The sequence below is a fragment of the Typha angustifolia genome, chromosome 13, assembly GCF_048772165.1.
Source record: "Typha angustifolia cultivar Huaian chromosome 13, ASM4877216v1, whole genome shotgun sequence".
NCBI classification, from domain to species: Eukaryota; Viridiplantae; Streptophyta; class Magnoliopsida; order Poales; family Typhaceae; genus Typha; species Typha angustifolia.
In genome coordinates this window covers 4,401,631-4,418,233 of record NC_133251.1, presented here as the reverse complement: position 1 = coordinate 4,418,233, position 16,603 = coordinate 4,401,631, and the positions used below count along the sequence as shown (strand labels likewise).

General features: G+C 32.6%; 1 protein-coding gene across 2 annotated transcripts in view; it reads right to left on the bottom strand.

Moving 5' to 3' along the window:
- The window catches only part of LOC140773022 (agamous-like MADS-box protein MADS2), a 33,842-nt gene extending 17,779 nt beyond the window's left edge, over positions 1-16,063 (bottom strand). The window contains exons 1-2 of one of the 2 annotated variants that reach the window (XM_073115334.1): positions 15,697-16,063; positions 3,400-3,478 (exon numbers count right to left, since the gene is read on the bottom strand). In XM_073115334.1, coding sequence (XP_072971435.1) covers positions 3,400-3,478; positions 15,697-15,881 — 264 coding nt within the window. In that variant the 5' untranslated portion in view covers positions 15,882-16,063. The remainder of the gene's footprint in view (positions 1-3,399; positions 3,479-15,696) is intronic. The other variant, XM_073115335.1, reaches the window with a different exon arrangement.
- Between the last annotated feature and the right edge of the window lie 540 nt (positions 16,064-16,603).

Here is a 16,603-nt window from a genome sequence, read left to right as displayed (position 1 = left end):
GATAGATCTTCCATGTGTTCTAGGAAGCCATGGAAGAAGATGAGAAAGCAGTTCTAGCACACAGTAGTAAGATGCAATAGGTGCCTCCAGAAAATTAACAACGATAAGGACATTTATGATACTTTGCGGGAAATGCTTCAAAATTAAAAGGAAGGACAAGAAAAAAGAGACTTTATTTGCAGACGGCTCAGTCCAATTTTAACTTTGCTAGAGTGAGAATGCATATGGGTGGTTATGGAGTAAAATTACGCAATGCTGTTGCATCACATCACAAAAAAAGAAAAAAAACAGAAAAAAAAAGTAGAAATGGTGTATTATGATTATATAGGAGGATAAGACCATCAAACAAAAGTAAAACATCTTCATTTTTCTAGGTACATCCTCAAATATCATGTGCTTCTCAGGTTATAATTGCATGGAAGTTCTAATTACAAAAGATGGAGAAAAGAACAGGTACAGGTGATCATGTACCATTAGTCAGTGCTGTGGGCAGCGGTTTCACTCAGGAAACAATTTGCCACTGAGCAACATTTGAAGAAACAATTTGTTGCATATGTAGGAAGAATAACACCGTATACAATGCAGGGGCTTCTAATAAACACCTCATTGCCCTAGAAAAGTCCTAGAAACAAGATTCGGGACTTAATAGTTCAGGTAAACAAAGTAGATCGACCGCAACCCATTATGTTTAGGTTTAAGTTGTGGTTCAAGAAATTGGATCAAGCAAAACCAATGGAATCAAAGTGGGATGGACTTAATGTTGAATCTAAAATAATCTTCTAGGTGTCTGCAAAAAATGAGTGTGAATAATCTGTACAAACGAAAGCATGTAACCGACGATAATATAAAACAAAAGTGACAATCGTCGCCTAAGAGGGGTGTGTTGCAGTCCCTGTGATGTCTAGATACACTTGATTGTCATGTAAGGACCTCAAATGTATATTATATTATCCATGGTAGGAAAGGAAAGTGTTCTGTTTAAAATTACATAGCCCGGTTCACTCCTCCATTAGCAATACTTTTATTGTACAATAAGTCCTTCTTATTTGGATATAGTAACTAAACAATAACTTAACTTCTTGTATACTAATTCATCATTCTCTCTCATCTTATTACATATAATTTTTTAAAAATAAATTGATAATAATTCATATTACTATAGTGCTTTGATATTAGACATCACTTAATTATATTTCACTTCAGCTACAGTTGATATTTCTTTCTTTCTCTTCTCATTTCTTTTAAAAAATAGTTGTATCATATAAATACAAATTCATAAATTTCCAATATAAATTTATCAATTCTTAATACAAATTCACTATTCTCTAATATTTTAATATTAATTTTATGTCATATCAAATATAATTATTACTTCTTAAACTAATATTTAACCAAATAATAGAATGGGTTATACTAATATTATCTCGCTTATTTTGGTATTAAAAATTAAAATACTTATTCTTGAATTGATCTTATTCTATAAGGTTGTGTTCACTTGTGGAATAATGCTAGAATATATTATTATTATTATTATAATTTTTAATACTAGAATAATAGAACTAATATCAGTATAAGTTATTCAATATTTAGTTCAATACTAATGTAAGAGTAATAATTATATTTAATGTGACAAAAAGTTGATACGAAAGTATTGAAGAATAATAAAATTATTGAGAACCGGTGATAGATTTTAACCAAAAGATAAAAATACCCTTGATTGGATATAAAACACTAGTAATAATATACATAATCTAAAATTTTAATATCTTTTATTACAACTATGAATTTAAAATACACTATATATTCGCACTACGAGGAAGTAACCATGCACTGCGAGCTAATGCTGGGTTATAAGCTTACACTGTGCGAAAATAATTCCTCACTCTATGTAAAATAATCATGCACTACAAAGAAATAATCATGCATTAGGGGTTAATGTGGGGTTATAAGCTCTATGTAAAATAACCATGCACTATAGAATATGCAGGGTTTAAACCCATACTACAGAGAAATAACTTCTCACTCTATGTAAAATAATCATGCACTATGAAGAAGTAACCATGTAGTACGAGGCGGAATTATAAGTTTGCATGGAAAAACTAACCACTAACTACTCTATGTAAATAAATATGCAATGAGATGTAATTTTAGACCAGTGTAACCGCAATATGTTGTTATAATCCCACATTATATTGTTATTAGCCTGCACGAAGCTTTTGCAAAATTTACTAGTCCAAAAACAAAAGAAGATAAAATCTTAATTATAGGTGAGATGACAATTTCAAAGAAGAGATAAAGTAGATGGAGAAAATCTCAATGATAGCTAAGATGATTGGAATGTAAGAGAAAAGATAGAAGAGAGAAAGAAAATCTCAATTATAGCTATGGTTGTACATAATTAAGTGTTATCTAATCTAAGAGTAAAATAGTTATTTTTAGATTATTATTAAATTATTTTTTAAAAATTATATAGAATAATATAAGAGAAAATGATGAATTATTATATCAAAATAATGTAAGTTGTCGTTTAGTTACTATCCAAAATAAAGAGACTTATTATAGAATATGACTATTATATAAGTAAACGGAGACAAGTCAACATGGTCATAGAAAAGTATGATGACCATTTGCGGATGAGAGAGAAGAGAAAGATTATATTCTAAATGAAGCAAGTCCAGTGGACCAGAAAATTTGATCAAGAAATAAGGAAACCGATGTAGATCTAGAGAACAAGGTCAGAGCAAAGACTGAGATTCTGCATCTAGTCTGGGTTAATAATTCAACTGCCTTCAGGCCTAGCTAGCACAGATCAAGTCCCGTACAAGTTTAAATCCACGTCAAGTTTGGTACAAATCTAAATTAATCTATCACCCCTAGATGTAGATAGTAATGAAATAGTAAAATGATAAACAGTCTATTAGTAAGAAACATGATAAAGTTTATTAGTACAAAAAAAGTTCCCATTTTTTTGACATAATAATGCAGAACAGTACAATGAAATGTAAAAGGATATAAACTAATTTCAAGGCTTTTCAGGATTAAGTAGATCCTTTTTCTAACAGAATACCTAGTTAATATTCTCAATTAACTTAATATTTCAATATATCTAATACTCACTGTCTTTTCTCTAAAATCAGGGTCAACAATTTGACAGAACTAAAAACACTTCTATACCAAAATTAAAAAGTTTTTGAAATCGAACTGGCATAAAACTCAAAAGAGCATATTAAAGTAGATCGATTTATATTTTCTTAACTGATCAATGCAGAACAGACTTTTTTTTTAAGAAAGAAGAACTCAATTAATTGGTTGTTGTCACACAAAGTAAAGAAGGATAAATAGGAATATGTATATATATATTTGCATGTCTAGATAGATATTACGATCAAGATAGTTTACATCGGTCTCCTTCGATGGAGCTGTTGCTTCAGATGAGGTATAGCTGCACTTTTGGTACCTCTCCAGTGTCTTGAACATGCTGTAATGAAGAAATAGAAGTCTATGAATATGTGAAATGAAATATAGAGCAACTTTTTTGCATTATCAAAAAATTATATCATATTTAACTAAGATCATGAATGATATATATTATGACTGTATTGAAAGTACATGAATATTGCTGAAATTTGGAATTTTATCACAGTAATTACCACCATATTCAAATTATAAGGAAGCAAACGAGAAAAATATACTGATTACAATTAAATATACTATCTCAATATCAGACGATAAGATTGGAATTTAAGCTCATAAGTTCCATGAGTCAGATAGAATCATGATACAAAATTAGGAAGAACTGAATCTGTAATATGCATATGCTTACTTCACTTAAGCTTAAATTTGAAAACAATTTACTGTTAACGCAGGTTAGGGTGAACACTCTATAAAACTTAGCCATGAATACAAAAGGAATCTATCAAACATGTTTGAAGAGAAAATGGTCACCCCTTAATCCTTCGGCAGTTGATCCGAATGTAGAGGAAGAAGTTTGAAGTATAAAATCTAAACTTGCAGCTGTGTGTAGTCCACAAGAGAGGATCAAATGAAAACGAAGCCAATCTATTATTAGGAACCAATAACTAAGATTTTTGCCAGCAGAGTCCAAAACACACCGACTTTCTTCGTTTTCATTTAAAAGATATCCATTCAATAAGATATTAGAGTCAAATCTATTCTATCAAATTCAAATATGTCCTATATTAAAAATGATAAATTGAAATTAAATTCATGTATTTCCTATCAGATTCAAAATGATAAATTTAAATTACATTCAAATCCATCCTATCTGATTCGAAATGATAAGAGGGTACATCAAACCTCCATCTCCAACCCATACAAACCTCTTATATAATATGATATACATAAAAATCAAATTCAATATTTTTATCAAAAAGATTCAAATCTAATATATTGATTCAGAATTACAAAAGACTTTAATTTAAATACCTTCATCTCTGTTAATGTTTGAAATAATATCCACCTTTAGTCGCACTTTCTAAACTATTCAGATATATTTATACTTCATACTAAACACACATGAAAATACGGTTTGGAAGATGAGCTCAATTTTATTATCATAGGCATTCCTTGATCTCAGTTTAGACCACAATTACTGGGGTCACATATTAGAGTTTAAGGTATTCTGGTATAATATAAGAAATGAGTACATGGAATACATATTAGGAGAGGCACCTATAAGGATAAGCCACAAGACAATTGATTTAAACACACATAAAAGCAGTCACATGGCTATTTCTTCTCTTTAGTGTCGCTGCTTCATTCTTCTCTACTTGCCCAACCCCTTTTTCAGTAGGTATAATAAAAAGGCTAGATGAGTCCTCAGAAAAGCAGCATGAACCCAAGCATAAGTTCTTATGAGTTATAACCACGGAAGTAAATTTATAAGTTTCTTGAGATTAGTTTCTTTTTTCTCTTCTGTTTACCGAACTTATACTGAAGCACTACCAAAGAAAGCCAACTCTTCTGAATCTGAGGTCATGTTATTAACTTCAGCCTATAAACCATAAATTAAGTAAAATCAACTTACCCTAATTTTTAACTAACTTAATTGATCTGTGGATGAAATGGACTAAAATTGTGTATTTGAGTTGATGATCCTCTCCAAACACTTTGTACCGCATAAATAAATCTCTCAGGAATATTTGAAACATATTGATACCATCAGAGAGGAGAAGAGCTAACACAAATGCAGTTGGATAAATACTCGCACCTCCATAGAATCCACTACATCGGACTCAAGCACACTCTTCTTCACTCGAATCCACCAAAGGAATAGGAGCAAAACAAGAAGAAATCATTTTTCTCAAAATATTTGTTTAATAACTCAAAGTAGGCTCATTCATTAGATAATGTATTGGATAAAAGTAGGAATCTTTGGAGCAACTCTCCCATGCATACAATAACTTTCCACTACCATGCATGAGTTCCAAATTTTTTCCTAAATACTTACATATTGCTCATCCCACTAATTTACATCAGTCCCTAGAGAAAGTTATTTGATTTTCTCTATTCCCAAATAACAATAAAAAATTTTAAGAGTCTATTATAAGTCCTATCATGTTTCTTACTAACCATCCTAATTGCATGGCTATTCAAAGAGTCAAAACTAAATAAATGACTACGAATGTAAAGACTTGAAAAGCTCTTATGTGCATGGTTCTTGGCCTTCTGACACTTGGGTGTCATTCTCCTTCGATTGAAGAGAACTTGTTCTCAAGTTTCATGGCTTTCTTCATGATAGGGTGAGAGGTCGACGACGTTGAAACTAGTCGACACATTATGACCTCTCAGAAGGTTGGTGACTTTGAATGGACCATCTGCCCTAAGTTTGAGCTTGCCATGTTCGGGTGGGAAAGATTTTCTACGAACATAAATCCACACCAAATCTCCTTCCTTAATGTTGTCGATATTTTATGTTTGTTAGCAATTCATTGATATTTTATGTTTGTTAGCAATTCATTGATTTTTTTTATTATGTTTACTGATACGGTCATCGACTTGCTCATGCATCCTATGTAGGGGTGTAAACGAGCCGAGCTTGAGCGAGACGGCTTTAGCTTAGGCTCGGTTCGAAATTAGTTTCAAGCCGTAATTTAATGTTTAGGCTCGGCTCGACTCAACTCGAGCTAGATCGAGCACGAGCCAAGCCCGAGCTTAGTTAGAGGAGAGGATGAGACAGTGACGATAGAGGGGACACTGGCTTGCTGAAGGAGCAGGAGGAGGAGGTGATGACAGCGGTTGTCGATGGAGGAGGAGGCTGGCAGAAGAGGGAGAGGAAGACTGATCGATCACCACCAAAAGGAAGAAGAACATTTTTTTTTTATTTTCTTTTGAACGATTAGTTATTTGAAGAGTTAGTGGTGTTTGGGAAATGTGAATTAGTAATTGATAGGAGAGAGGAGTAATGGTGGCTAGGAAAAATAAAATGGAGGCTAGGTCGGTCATATCGAGAGTAAAAGGAGGCTTAAGCATTTTAGAGGGTTTTATGCTCTTAGCCATGTGTTGAATGGAAAGTAAAGGAGTAGATTAAGATATTAATATATATATATATATATATATATATATATTTGAGCTTATCTAGCTGAGCCTGAGTGAGCCAGCTTTGGCTCAGGCTCATCTTGAAATCAAATTTTGAGCCCAATTTTTTATTTAGGCTCAACATAGCCCATTATGAGCCGAGCTTGAGCTGTCGCAACCGAGTTGAGCATGAGCAACTTGTTTATTTTGATAACCCTAATCTTATGGATGTACCTGGTTTGTTTGTTGGCCTCAACACTATAAAAATGAGAAATAGGTAGAGGAGTCAAGACTAACGAGCTAATTGAATTTCACCTATAGACTACTTAAAATAGACTTGCATTGGTTGTTTGGCTAGAATGTCAAATGTCGCTTGAGGCAAAGAAATATCCCATTAGCGAATATCTTTACCCACTAAACTTCGTAAAAGATTTTACCGCAATTGACAACCTGCATTTGTCCATTTGTTTGCAGCTTGTCGAGATAGCAAGCTATAGTTTGTTCTTCTGATTCCATGACACCACACCATACCACATTATGAGATTATCAAACTCCTTTTTGTAATCCTCTACAAATTGACTCTTTTGTGTAGATTGATAGAATTTGTGAATATGAATCTCGGAGATAAGTATCTATTAAGAATTTTCTTTTGAGTTCTTTCTTCATCTTCACCCAAGTAGCAATGCTTAGCTTACCTTCACGATCTCATCGAAGTTTGAGTTGTTCCCATCAAATGGAGGCCAGCTTCTCTAGTTTGATAGCTAAAATCTTCTTGTTGTGCTTTGACAAGTCCTTGTACTCAAAGACTCACTCCACACCATGAAACCACTCTATGAAGTCATGTGGTTGTATCCTTCCCTCAAACTTAGAAATGTCTAACTTGATGTTTATATCTCGTTGGAACTCAATGTCCCTTCGAGGATGGTGACATAGAGAAGCCTCTCCACTAGATGCTCTCATTCGAGCATACTGGAAGGGATTAACCTTCTGATAGAGATTTCATGCTCTGAATCATGACAAGATTAATTAGCTAATGTAGAATTTAAGAATAACTTAATATTGGTGCTTTGGTTCTTGAGGTGACTCTTACCCTTCTTTATGCTTTTACATTAAAGTAACATTTTTTATTATCTAGATGTTGGTAATTAAAGAGTTATGTAGTATATTCAACAATCATGTGAACCACTATATATATGTGGTCTTATCTTATATAATGATAAGCAAATTAATCAAGTGAAATAAGAAAGTTTAAAGTAAAAAAGATAATTTTACTTAGACCTCCGAATTATTGTTATTTTACACATACACTTCATGAATATTTTTATGACCCACATATACCTCCTAAACTAAGGCCCCCTTGAACTAAGGAAAAAAGTAACTATATGGACCTTTAAACCAAAAATAAAAAAAAAAAAACTTTTTGGATTATAAGGTGTATGTGGTAAAAAAAAATCAAGAGTGTATGTTGAAAATAATTCAAAAGGTTTAAGTGGAAATGTCCTAAGTTTTTACCTACTTTATCTTGTATTAGAGAACAATCTTCTTCTATTCTGTTTTCTACTACATTCTACTAACAAAGTGGTATCAAAGTTAGCTTTCCTTAAAGTACAATGGTTTTTAATAGCTTATTGCAATCCCAACTTTCTCGCTTCACTGGGAAGAATTACAACTAATGGAATATTCAAATAAAAGTTCTCTATGGATCTCAAGATCTATAGAATATTGTAGAGAATGACTATGCTGAGCCGAAGAACTTGATCACACTTACACCACAATAACTCAATGAGTTGAAGGGAACTCGCAAGAATGACAAGAACGTGTCGTCATTCATTTATCAAGCAGTGGACAAGATAATTTTTGAATGAATCTCTACCATGTCAATGATAGAAAGCGTAGGATACACTCAAAGTGTCCTATAAAGAAGAGGAGAATGTGAAGATGATACGATTTCAAACTCTTTAAAGTGAATTTGATACTTTTCATATCAAGGACTCCAAAGTAATTGAAGACTACTTCAATCGAGTAATCTCTATCATCAATCAATTGAGGACTAATAGTGAGAAAATTTTAGACCAAAGAATAGTTGAAAAAATTCCTAGAAGTTTTAATTAAAAAGTAGGCAAATACTTCAATGCTACTTTAAAAATTATAATCTTAATCCAACAGCTATAATAGCCAGTTTTCATACCCGGTACCGGTTCCAAAACCACATTACGTAAGAAAAAGAGTATATTAGTTAAGAAGATTAATTACGTATGCTTAACTCCCCAATTTTCTTGTTATACCCTTGAAGATCTTAACCATTAGATCTTTATCAAAGTGATTGATAAATAATTAACTTTACGGTACGGAAGAAGCGCTCTACACGTTTCTTTTCTTCCATTAAGATTTCTCTCTTAAATATAATTATGCCTTAATTATAGGAAATATCATTTAATATTAAATAATTTAAATTTGATAATTTGGAGATAAAATTTAATTTAAATATAATTCTCTATCTCTATCTATTAAAATTTAATTTAAATCAATCTTAAACTAATGGGAGATATATGTAAATAATAAAAAATAATCAAAAAGATAAAATATAATTAAATTTTCATCAAGTTAATTATAAAAGATATCAATACCCTTATTTTGATATATATACATTACTCTTAGTTAATGATATATATGTTTTTTACTTAATAAAATATTAAAATAATATAATTGTTAAAAAATAATGTGCAAAATTATATATCTAAAAAAAATTACCTACTGAACCGGTAATATCTTTCATTCCTATTATACCCTTAAAGATCTTAACCGTTAGATCTTCATCAAACTAGAAAATATAAGCATGTTGTTGTTACTATTGAAGAATCTAAAGACTTATCTACTCTCTCTACTAAAAGTTTATTGAGATCATTCCAATCTCATGAACATCGCATGAATCAACTTGATTATCCTCCCCTAGAGCAAACATTTCAATCTCAAGTTTCATTGAGAAGAGATTCTAAAGAAAGAGGAGGATGGCATTTTGGTCATGGGAGATATGGAAGCAATAGCTAAAGAAGTGGAGAAAACAAAAATAACAATGCATTCTCATCTACTTCAACTAAAGGTAAAGGTAGAGGATGTTATGCAGACGACCAATGTCATTATTGTGGCAAATATGACCACATGAAAAGAATGTATAGAAAATGATTACCAAAGAGAAAAATAAAGATGCAAACTATGCTAAATAATTTCTTCAAAAGAAGGAGAATCATTATCTTTTTATTGTTTGTAATTTATGAGAAGATGTTATTAATGATATTTAATGTATTAATAATGGTTGTAGTAACCACATGATAGGGAACAAAGAAAAGTGTCACTTTGGATGAATTTACTAAAAGTGAAGTTTACATCAGGAATGACAACAAATTACCAATCAAAAAAGTGGTGACATTCTTGTCAAAATAAAGTAATGTGTCAAACGCATTACTAATGCCTTCTATGTTCTAAGGCTTAAGCAAAAGCATGGCATAAACATCAAATTACTACCTGCTACATATCACAATAAATGGGGGTGGCGAAAAGGAAGAGTTGGATTATTATGGAGCTTGCTAAAATTATGTTAAAGGCTAAATGGATGTCTAATATATTTTGGGCCGAAGCGATTGTATGTGCGATCTATTCTTTGAATCGTGTAACTTCCAAAAGTTTGTATAATATGACATTTCAAGAAGCTAAACTTAGACACGAATCTTATGTCGCTCACTTGAGGGTTTTTGGAACCATTGCCTATATGTATGTGCCCGATGAAAAGAGGAAGAAATTGGATGACAAATGTGAAAAATGTATTCTTATAGGCTATAGTGAAAGATCCTAAGCCTATAAACTTTTTAATCTCCTTACTAAGAGCGTTATTGTGAGTAGAGATGTAAAATTTAATAAATGAGAATTTTGGAGGTGGGATGGAAAGGAGAAAAAAGAATCTACTATTCTTGTAGGTGAGGAAGAAAGTCAAGGTGATGATCTTAGACAAGAAGAAAGGAGTCCACCTACGTCTTCGTCTTTTTCTTCCACATTGTCTCAAACGTCTTCATCATCAGGGTCTCCACCTAGGAAGACGATGAGTATTAAAGATATCTATGCAAGCAAAGTATCATATAAAGATATGAGCAATTTTGTACTATTTATTGATGCATATCCTCTCACTTTTGAGGGAGCTTTAGACAAACAAAAACGGAGACATGTTATGGATCAAGAAATTGAGTCAATCACAAATAATGATACTCGAGTCCTATAGATCTTTTTATCGGGCACAAACCAATAGGTGTTAAATGAATATATAAAACCAAGTTGAATGAAAAAGGTGAAGTTGAGAAGCGCAAGGCCCGATTGATAGCGAAAGGTTACAATCAAAAGTATAGCTTCAATTGCGATGAAGTCTTTGCCCCTATTGTTCGACTTGAGGCTATTCATATGATCTTGACTTTGGTGGCTCAAAATAAATGGAAAAATGCATTAAATGGATGTCAACTCGGCATTTCTAAATAGTGTTCTTAAAGAGGAAGTCTATACTAATCAACCTCCAGGCTATGTGAAAAAAAAGGTGAAAAATATAAAGTATGCAAGTTGAAGAAAACTTTGTATGGCTCAAAACAAGACCATGGGCATGGTACAATCACATTGATGGATTTTTTTTTAAGAATGAATTCAAGAGGTGTTCGATTGAGCATACTCTTTGCATCAAAGAAGGTATACATGGTGATATGATTTGATCTTCACCGACAATAGTCCAAATTATTTTGAAGCTTTCAAGAAAAATATGATGCATGAACTTAAGATGACGGCATGAGACTTCTACATTTCCTTCTTGTCATTGAAGTTAAACAAAATGGAATTAAAAGTTTTATCTCATGAAATAAGTACACAACGGATCTCTTAAAAATATTATGAATGAATGGTGCTTCGCCTATACGCACACCTATATATGTTGGCTTGAAATTAAGCAATCAAGGTGATGATAAACTTGTTGATGCTGCTGTTTATAGAAGTTTTATTAGTAGTCTTATATACTTAATAAGTATAAGCCCAGATATTTTGTACTATATTAGTTTTTTTAGTAGATTCATGAAAACACTAACAAGATGTCATTGGAATATTGGGAAAAAAAATTTAAGATATATTAGTGGTACTTTGGATGAAGTTATTACTTACAAAAGTACTAACAATTCATATTTAGCTAGCTATTGTGATAGTAATCGAGGTAAAAGCACTGACAATAGCAAGAGTACTTCCAACTATATTTTAATGTCAACTCCACTGCAATCCAATGGTTTTCAAAGAAGAAAAATATTGTCGTTCTCTCTACTATAAAAGCGGAATGCGTTTTCTTGTCATTAGCAAGTTGTCAAGTATTATGGCTAAAGTGGATTTTAGAAAAACTCAAGCATCTATAAGGCATAAATTTATTTTGTGATAACAAATCAACAATTGCACTCATAAAAAACCCGGTCTTCCATAGTAGAAGCAAGTATATTTGAGTTAGGTATCATTCCATTTGAGATTTGGTCAAAGATGATGAAATCGAGATCAAGTATTGTAAGATTAAAGATCAATTAGCAGACATATTCACTAAAGCTCACAAGATGGATACCTTCACCAAATTGAATTGAAGCTCAAAGTGGAGAATGTTGGTATATTAAGCTAGCCCATTTGACTAGTCAATTAGATTAATTAATTAGTGTAGAATTCAAGAATAAGTTAATATCGGTGATTTGGTTTTGTGGTGACTCTTAGTCTTCTCTATACCTTTAAATTAAAGTAACATTTTGAGTTCTCTAGACGATTTCCGAGTTCTCTAGACGTTGGAAATCAAAGAGTTATGTAGTATAACCAAGAGTCACATAGTATAACTAAGAGTCATATAATATAACTAAAAGTCATATAAACCACCACTATATATATGTAGTCTCATCTTATATAATGTTAAGCAAGTGAAGCAAGTGAAATAAGAATGTTTATAGTTTCTATCCACTTCATCTTGCATTAAGTATCAAGAGAACAAAGCGTCCTCAATTACTACAACTTAAGAATAAATATGTTCAAAGATTCTTTTGCAAAATGGTATACTTTCTCAACCTAATGGATTGATAGACACTTAACCAAGTGTTCTAAGCCGCATAATTATAATAACATTGTTGTGGTAATCATAAATTGGTTGTGAAAGTTGTAGACAGTTAGCTTGTATGCTCTTGCGAAAGTTAGGAAGGGAGGAGTGAATGAGAAGCTTTACAAGAAATTAATAGAGTAGCTTTAGAATTTAGCAAGTATTAAGTGTTCCAATTCTTCCAGATCACAAACTTAACAAAGAAAAGAAACACTGGTATTAATGAAAACGTTAAAGCTATACTAATCGTACATGCTAGTCTATCCTAGTAACATTTTGAACGTATCCAAACACAACAATTGCCTTGACTAAGCTTTGAAGTTCTAGGAGGAATACCTCAATGTTACAATCTTATAACGTTTGTTTGCTAACATCTTTTTTTATGAACCTGTATTCATGGCATATGTTCTTAGTACTGAACACATTATCCTGATAACCACACCAATATATATCCAAGCTTGAAGGTGGTCATCTAATGTAACACATTCTTCTTGTGTCAATAGGCTATTAATGTGCATGACTAGGACTGCACAATGAGGTTAAAATCAGCTTGAGCATATAAAGTGTTTGCCCAGATGTCAGATGCATCTAGATCTCGATCAAGATGACTTTATTGTTGTATAATTAGCACATAATTATAGCTGACAAGCACTATATGTTTGCCAACTTTTAAGCAGCTCAACTGATCCTTTGTGAAAAAGGCAAAATTATCCCAATCAAATGGCGCTGCATATTTGCCTGCATAATATTTTCACAAAAAGTATATCATATCATGAGAAAAACGTAATTTAGTTTTCTCAGGTATTAGTAAGAAATATTTACCTTTTACTTACTAGATTTCTCTACTTTAAGAAGTACTAAAGAACTTGTTTATCAAGATTTTAGAGCTTCAGTTTTAGTCACAATTAGTATGAGCACTTTAATTCACTGAATTACAGCAATAAGCAATAAAACCGATGATTTATGATACCTAATTCACCTCAATGATTTAGTTTTATGAATCAAAAGAACAGAATCATATTAAACATAATATGATTTAATAAGGGAGTTGGCACATAAGATTTAGCTTCTATTCTTTTGTATGTGTATTGCTTTAAATAAACGAGTAGTCCAACCATTAAATAAATAGCGGACAATGGTGCCTTACCAGCACATTAACATTTTTGGAAACTGTACAATCTTGAAACAGCCCCAATATAGGAGGAGCTAGCTGAGAGGTAACTAGAGTCGCAATTTGGTTTTTAATTAGTTTGGTATGGTATTTCCAGAAGAGAACTAGACTAAGGCCAAGGAGGTAGGTAAAGTTGACTCTGCAGACAATCACCATGTCTTTAGGGTTTTAATAAGACAATATAAGAGTATAAGATGGTAAGTAGTTGATATCTTCTTTCTTGAGTTTGCACATTGTAGTACTTGGCTTCTACCTTTTTGAAACCTTTCCATATAACCACCCTATTTGAATTCTTAATTGAATCCTACTTCACTGATAGTTCAAAAGTATTGTTTGTTCATTTACTCAGAGCAATTCAAAAAACTAGAGTAGTCAAACTAGGGCAACTAGCTGTACATAAATAAACTAACTTAGCCTACTGCTATTCTCTTGGTCATACATTGTCTGAGACATCAACTAATGTGGATCTGAAACATAATTTTTGAAGTAAAGATGCAACAAGGATGTAACAACCAATCCCATGCAAAGCATAGTGCAATTGTGACAAAAATGACCTGGAATTCACCCATACATAATAAGTGATAAAGCAGGCATTTTGCAAGAAATGATATCAGAATTGTTATTTAAGATAAAGGAAAAGACATAAGATAAAAATGCAGGCACTGCAGCAAAGATGATACTAAGCTAGGATAGAGGCTTGATACCAAAAGAATAAAAATAAAAATTATATTTGACGTAAAATAAGCAAGATAAGAAATTATTTAATCAGGTCCGAATTAAATCATAACGTTTATTAAAGACCGACAACTCTGTGGCTTTTGACGATAGCGTAACTTAGGATTCAAAACTCACGAGTTGCTACTGACTGAATTCCAGCTACATGTGTTTGCATGTAACTAACCAAAAAAGACAATTAATTCAAACCCCTTGTACTTGTGGGACATGAAACTCGTATTAACCACAAAGAATCGAGAATCTACAGGATCGAAGAGAAGCATAAACATTGGAATAATTTACGAATCTCGAGCAAATATCATCGAAAAAGTGACTCATTTATTTCTGTTATTATTAGTTCGCAATACTGATTTTCATCTACATAAAATATGTAAATATATAAGGTCTTGGCTTCCATTATACCTAAACTAATTCGTTTTCTTGTAACAATTTGCTTGAGAAGCTCGTCTAGGTTATGGTGGGTCTTTTGATACTTTAGCACAAAAGAGATAACGAAAGAAAGGGCAAAAAAAAAAAAAAGACGTGGAAATGGACAGAACGAAGAGATCCTCTTAACTGTATTAATAACAGCCAGCGCTAACGAGATAGGTAGAAGAGTATAAGCAGTGCTAATTAAACGTAAGCTTAACCTAGAAAAAAGTTCTCATTGTGAAGTACTGGAAAGGACTGGAAAAATAGATTTTTTTATACCGGAGGCTACAATCTCGTTATAATTAAAGCAAGGAAATGAAAAGAAAGGAAACCCATCAAATCATCTCTATCTTCGAATTTTAAAGTAAGGGAAAAAAAAGTAGAGAGCTCAATGGAACAGTACACGTACGTGAGTCTATAGGCGCCATGGTTGTACTAGCTCATCAAAGCAAAGCTTCTCTACTCTAGTCTACTTTACTCCTAAAAGAAAATTTTAAAGAAGCAATCCCAGGATTTAGTGGCCGAAGACTTTCGTTTCTTTCCAAGATCGATCGATCGAAAAACCCTCAAAAGAAGAAAGAACGAGTTATGAACCAAGAGACCGATCCGGGGGAGGAAATCGTTGAAAGATTCCTCTTTTAGGGTAGGGTTTCGGTCGATGGGGTTGGGATGTTGGGGGGATAGTGGTGAGGGGAAACTTGCGCACCTGGAGCTGCTGCAGAACTCGAAGAGGCGGCCGCGGTTGGAGAAGATGATGAGCGCCACCTCGGCGTCGCACAGCACCGACAGCTCGTACGCCTTCTTGAGTAAGCCGTTGCGGCGCTTCGAGAAGGTCACCTGCCGGTTTATCTTGTTCTCGATCCGCTTCAGCTCCACCCTTCCTCTCCCCATCTCTCTCTCTCTCTCTCTGTCTCTCTCTCTCCCCCTCTCTCTCTCCCCCCTCTCTTCTTTCTTCTCTCTTCTTCTTTCTCTCTCCAGTTCTTGATCTCTCTCTCTCTCTCTAGAATTCTTTGGTTCTCCGGCTCTTTGTTTCTTTGTCCACTCTTGGAGCTTTTTCTATCACCTTTGGCTTTGGGTTTGTGCGAGCTGTCCTTTCTCACCCCGCTCCTTTTCTTTTTTACATCTCCCTCCCTCTACTTTTAATTTAGATATTTTTATATAATTGCCACCCAAATTTTTTCAAATATTACATTTGGCACTACATTCATTAAAAATATCATAATTGCCACTATAAAAAATAATTATTATGCTCTTTCAAAAATTGTATTAATATAACTTAAATTAAAAAAAAAAAGACCTTTTCTCTTGCATAAATTATTTAAAATAATTTAAAAGCTATCTAATATTGTATCTAGTACTATAGGACAAAAATTATTAGAGCGAATATTTTAGTTACTCATATATGTTTATTAACTTTAATAATAATCTATTAGAAATAATGATAATTCAAATGAATAAATAAAAATCTATTTGATGGTTCTGATATTTAAAAAAACTTAGTGGCAATTATGTAAAACAGACCCTTTCTCCATATTGCCCCCTAACTTTTGCTCCTTTTACATTGAGCCGACCTCCTATAATTTTACACAAAAGTTAAGTAGATAAATAAATGC